At 41.9% G+C, this 5,790-nt stretch overlaps 1 protein-coding gene across 1 annotated transcript; it reads left to right on the top strand.

The window, feature by feature from the left end:
• The first annotated feature begins 2,198 nt into the window (after positions 1-2,198).
• On the top strand, positions 2,199-4,478 carry LOC134210296 (serine protease grass-like). The gene is made up of 4 exons (XM_062686369.1): positions 2,199-2,403; positions 2,465-2,823; positions 2,884-2,977; positions 3,187-4,478. The coding sequence occupies exons 1-4, from the start codon at positions 2,358-2,360 to the stop codon at positions 4,191-4,193; spliced, it is 1,506 nt and encodes a 501-aa protein (XP_062542353.1). The 5' UTR covers positions 2,199-2,357; the 3' UTR covers positions 4,194-4,478.
• Positions 4,479-5,790: the final 1,312 nt, after the last annotated feature.

The following is a 5,790-nucleotide window of genomic DNA, read 5'->3' as shown; positions in this document are numbered from 1 at the left end:
AGTCATAATGCGAATCAATTGTTTGCATGGTCTCCTTCCGATACTTGCTTGGGATTCAACTACCGACGTTAGCGTTGCGCTTTGAATAAAGTTCATCTCGGAACCGATTTCCCTTTTTAATCATCAACAGGAAAAATACAAAGTTAGTGTCTCGCGGGAAAATTTCATGTTGTGCCGACAAAATTCTAATCGTTGCAAACGTCACATTAGTGAATAAATTGCTGTAGCAATCTTTTGTTGACAGCCTATGCTTGGACCGGCACTAATGCTATGATTCCGCTACCGATGCCAAACAATTATGCTTTGTTCTATGCAGTGTTGTGCTGAATCATTATCAGACGATAATGATTTTAATTTTCATGTGAAAACTTTTCACGTGAAAATAGTAGGCGAGTTGTCACCGGCGACAACTTCTCAAATTTTGTACTCAAACGATAATAAACACAGAATTTTCATTCAAACATTAATATTAACTAATATCAGCTAATTGTCAACAGACCCGTTGTTTCTTCTATTCTATGAAGAAAGTTCGTCTAATATCAACATTCTCAATCACTAAAATCATATAACTCCGAATTACGCTAGAAAATTTCACCGAAGAATTTTCCAGTTCCTAGCGGTTGCCCGCTAGGGGATTTATGAACGGGATTGAATTTTTTATCCGGTTTGGAAAGAAATGCTTCCCATTAGAAGTAGTTTACGTCAAAAGAAGGTGGTCATCGGGATATCCAGTTTGTCGTGCAGAAGCAATGGAATCGTTCTCAAGGTTTTGTATGATAAACCTATTACGAAAATGCGGCTACATCAGAGGAGGAAGATTTGACCCAACACTGCAGTTTAAAGAAGATGCTGTAAACCTGGTTCATGAAACATCGTAAACATTAGCTAGCTTTTATTTAGTTACATATATTGTCGACATGTCTATTCGCTTTTTATTGTTATAACAATATTACCATGTATTCCGAATTCCATTATATTTATATTAATAGTTGAATACAGGAATAGTCATTTCGCGAAGTTGGTAAATTGTCATAGAATCCTTATGAAAAAACTAATTTTCAAAGTATAGCTGTGTAGTCCTTCGCCAATTTAAACAGTGCTCTACTTTTGAAGTCAGGTATATCATACGAATTATATGAATATTCTTCTTTTCTCTAGCAGACTATTCCGGTTTTCAAGTACATCGAGAATAACTTTTCACGATTCCTTGAATATTTGTCGTTTGTGACCTCTTCCATGGCCTCCTCCTCCTGGACTTGTGAGATTCTGGTGTAGCATTTTGTTGAAGAGCGACTTTCACTCCACCCTGCATGTCTCTAGCCATTACATTTATATTTCCGAAAACCAAGAGTTGATCGTTTTTGTTTTACTGTAGACATCCGAACCTGCGAGAACGAAACTGTTTATTTTCACAGCTAGCTGTTGCATTTTTGAGATGCACAAAACTGAAAATTTGAAGTGAAATACAAGGTTTTACCTGTGGCTTGTAGATAAACCAGCAACATAACAGATTAACTCCGGATCCCGTGCACCTCCCAGCTCCTAGTTCCTGTCCATTTTATGCCGCACTGCCGATGATTCCAGGTCCAAAAGATATTAAGTTCCAAAGCAATTTTTGTACTTGCAGATTCAAAACAGTTCGCCGTCGCTCTTCGAACGTACTTCATAAACAAAAAAATCGTGTTGGAAATATGCGTGAGAGAAAAGCTTGTATCGGACACAACTGTCAAATTTCTTTGATTGTATGGACTGTGAGAAAAAGATCACTGTGAGAAAAAAATCTCGCAGAACTCTTATAAAGTGCAAAAAGCGCAATAAAATACTTCTTTCTTCCGATCAGCTGAACGGTGAATGAATCAACCTCTTTAATTAAATTGAATAAATAAGGATCCCTACGTTCACCCGCATAGTTGATTAATTGTCATGCGAAAAAAGTAACACGGGGAATTACACCGCGAACGCTCTTTGCTTGGGCCGATCTGCGCAAAGGGTGCTTCACTAATGACGTAACGATTCCTCGTTTGGATTTCTCATTTCTATCCCGTCATCATAAGATATTTTCCAACAATTCAAGTATACGTATATGGCTACTAAACAATCAAAATCAGTTAAACTCATACGTAGTTAGTGCACGCCTCCCGAAGGGGATTCTCCAATTATTGGATCGCGCGTGCCCTCGTCTGTAAGCAACACATTTCCAGCGCACGCTGATGCTGGTCTAAGCTTTTATGAATGAAACGATCTTTTTATAAAAGAGATGCGCTCTCTGAGCGAAGGAACCAGTTTCGAGAGAAAGGCGACTCGACGTAGTTCGCTGCGAATGAACTTCATTGATTTGTTCGATTATTGAAATTGAGATGTTCGCATTCAAAATAGTTTTACTTTCGTCGCTGGTACTGTTGGGTAAGTAGATTAGTTTAGAAACAGATTTTAAAGTAACCAAAATTCGAATTCCTTTTTGTAGTTTCCGCCAACAAGTGTGCCGTGACGAAGGAGCAATGCGTTCCGGTGCGCTATTGTCCGCATATTCAGGACGCCATCGAAACGGGAAGCGTCTATCGTAACAATTCGCTGTACGAGTACGTTTGGTCCAGGACTTGTCATGAACCCGGTCAGGAAGCGCGGGTTTGCTGTGAACCAGAGAGAACCAGTTTGGGAAAGCGTTGTTTCACTACATCACAGCAACCGTTGGAGGGGAAGTGTGTCGCCCCGGAACACTGCACTCCGATCAAGCGGTACCTCGGACTAAGACGACGACGCAATGCCGTCTATGACAAAGAACTGGCGGAGAATGTGTGCTTCCAAAATGTGAACGATGGAAAGGTAAGTTACTTTAATACTCTGTTGGGAATCTGAAGGTCAACTTTTATTTTTCTTTTGTAGAATTTTTACTGCTGCCCTGATGTCTACGTTAACGAACCTCAGAAATCAGAGACTCCTAAAAAAGATGAAGATCGAGTTTTGAGAGTAAAAAACGGTAGGTGAACACTTTTTCTTGAATCAGTCGAATTTATTTTAAAATCAATCTGAGATTTGTCACTTTTTCATGCATTTTTATAGTATATTCACTAGTTGTTGCCATTTCGAGACGCATTTTCGACATGTTTCACAAATCACAAAAATCCTTCGAAGTGTTTCACTTCTTCAACTTAATTTTGCATCAATCGTTTTACTCTTTGCCCACAGCTTTCCCGCCGTGCCATGACCCAAACGACGAACCCGGTTTCTGCGTCCCTGTCCGGCACTGCGACCACATTCACTCAGCATTCCTCGACCAACGGATCACGCACGATCGCAAACTGGCTGATTTTGTGCACGCCAGCCGCTGCAAATCGGATGCCTCGAATGGTAATTCAATTTGTTGCGCCAAACCAACCACCAAGAAGCACATCTTCATCCGGAATCAAAAAGCTGCCAAACTGGGACTGTCCCGGTGCGGCCGAATTCCCTTCACCAATCGCATACTGAAAGGAAACGAAGCCGGCTTGGGACAAAATCCATGGATGGCCAATCTGCTCTATCAGAAGCGCGGCAGGATGGTGAGCCTGTGCAGTGGGTCTTTGATTCATCCAAGGTACGTCCTCACCTCTGCGCATTGCATGCAGGGCTCTTTGAAGCCCATTGCCGTACGACTCGGGGAATATGACACCAGCAGCAATCCTGATTGCGATTCAAATGGCTGTGCGGCCCAAACTAGGGACTACGGAATCGCCCAACTTATTCCGAACGAGAACTTCAACGGACGAGACTCTGATTATGACATTGCGTTAGTGGAACTGCAACAGGAAGCGACTCTGAGCGAAGGGGAGATCTATCCAATATGCCTTCCGCTGACCGAGAGCCTGCTAATGCTGAAGCCCACCAAAATGACTGTGACGGGATGGGGTATGACCGAGCACCAAGAGCCATCGAACGTTTTACTGGAAGCGGATTTGAGCATTGTGCGGAGGACCAGCTTCTGTGAAGGCGAGTCAACGTGCTGCGTGAGAGGCAACCATGCGGAGGGGCATTGTCGAGGGGATTCGGGAGGACCGATGCAGGCAGTGGTACCCATTGGAAAGGGCTACCGGTACGTTCTGTTTGCGGTGATTTCTGGTGGTTCGGGTGTTTGTACTGTTGAAATGAAACAGCCTGGAGTGGGAGTGATGGTCGGTTATCACTTGAACTGGATATTGGATCATATGGATGTTTGACCTAAGAAGCGTACAGTTTTAAATTCAGATACTATTTATTAATTCGACACCTGTGATCTTATGTTTTATAATTTTATGTTAGTGTACTACTTGTAATTATATTAATTACAATTTAATTTATTAGCAAAATTTTAGGCGAAGAATTTCAGTGCAGAAAGCTATTGCCGTCATCTAGAAATTTTATTAGAATTCTTAAGATTCAGTTGTAATAAAGAATTATTACTAAACTCTTCAATGTTTCTATGACATGTGACATTCATTGTTCTATCCGTGAATAATAATTTCTATAAATTATGTGAGATTGTTTTAACGATGAATGAACAAATCCTTATATACCCGCAACTCAAACCATCGTCAAAATGACCAGTTCTAAAATAAAGCAAAAAACTGATTATACAGGATCTTTCGACACTGAATCCAGCTTGCTGTTGCCGGAGAGTCACATCGATCTTCTCTTGAATCCGGGCTAGGATAACTTTGCAAGAACTTTGAGAACGGCACTCTCCTTTTTCTTCTTTATTGGCATTACATCCCCCACTGAGACATTGCCGCCTCGTAGCTTAGTACTTCCACAGTTCTTAACCGCGAGGTTTTTAAGCCAAGTTACTATTTATGGATTCGTATATCATGAAGGGAAGGGAAGTCGAGAAACCAGCCACCCTCAGGATGGTCTTGGTTTGTATCCGCGCATCTTACCACACGGCTGAGGAGGGATCCTGAGAACGGTACACACTTAAAAAATATTCTCGAGCTCGACAGAAAAAAATACAGATTTGAAAAGGTAGTATGAAATTTTGCTGAAATTTCGGAAATCAAATTGGTTTTACCGAAATTACCCAAACAAATATACCGAAAAATCAGTAATTAATCGTAATATAACATCATTTGGTAATATTTTTGTCCGGCTTTTCAGTGAATCTAAATGTCACCGATATCAGCAAGTACGTTTACCGAGATTTCGGTATACGAATAATCAACTGGCGAAGTTCAGTAATGTTACTATCATTTTTTACGCCATTATTTTCAGAATTTGAGTAAGCTATCCAACACGCGTCTCGCTGTGTGCTGTGAAAAAAATGATAAAGTGCTGGAACAATTACGGAAGAAGGATGTAAGAATCCTTCTAAGATCATCACCTCCTCATCGGCGGAATACGCCTGCGCATTGCACGGATTCGTCGGCAGGAGGAGCGAGTTGGACAATGGTTCAACACATGCCAACTGGAAGATGTCACGGTGAAACGTTCCAGCGTTGAAGAACTGGAGACGCGTGCTGCAGATATTCCGGAAGGTGGCAGCGTGGAAGACCAATGGACCACCATCAAGAATGCCTTCATCGCCACCGGCGAGAACAATCTGGGCGAACTGCGCACCCAGAGAAAACAATGGATCACCGATGAGACCTGGAGGAAGATAGAGGAGCGAAGAGAAGCCAAAGCCGCGATAGAGCGATCAAAAACCAGAAGAACTAGAGTCTTATAAGTCTTATAGCCCGTCAACGATACTCGGCTCTTGAGAAGAAAGTAAAACGCTAATGTCGACGGGATAAGCGAGCGTGTGCGGACTCTCTGGCCGACGAAGGAGAGAGAGCCGCAGCA

This window comes from Armigeres subalbatus, chromosome 1 (assembly GCF_024139115.2).
Source record: "Armigeres subalbatus isolate Guangzhou_Male chromosome 1, GZ_Asu_2, whole genome shotgun sequence".
NCBI classification, from domain to species: domain Eukaryota; kingdom Metazoa; phylum Arthropoda; class Insecta; order Diptera; family Culicidae; genus Armigeres; species Armigeres subalbatus.
Note: the sequence above shows the minus strand (reverse complement) of the source record. Positions and strands in the feature narration are given on the sequence as shown.

Coding starts and splice junctions, on each gene's coding strand:
- LOC134210296 (XM_062686369.1), top strand. CDS start 2,358: ATGTTCGCATTCAAAATAGTTTTACTTTCGTCGCTGGTACTGTTGG. Junction 2,404..2,464: donor TTCGTCGCTGGTACTGTTGG/GTAAGTAGATTA, acceptor TCCTTTTTGTAG/TTTCCGCCAACAAGTGTGCC. Junction 2,978..3,186: donor AGTTTTGAGAGTAAAAAACG/GTAGGTGAACAC, acceptor CTTTGCCCACAG/CTTTCCCGCCGTGCCATGAC.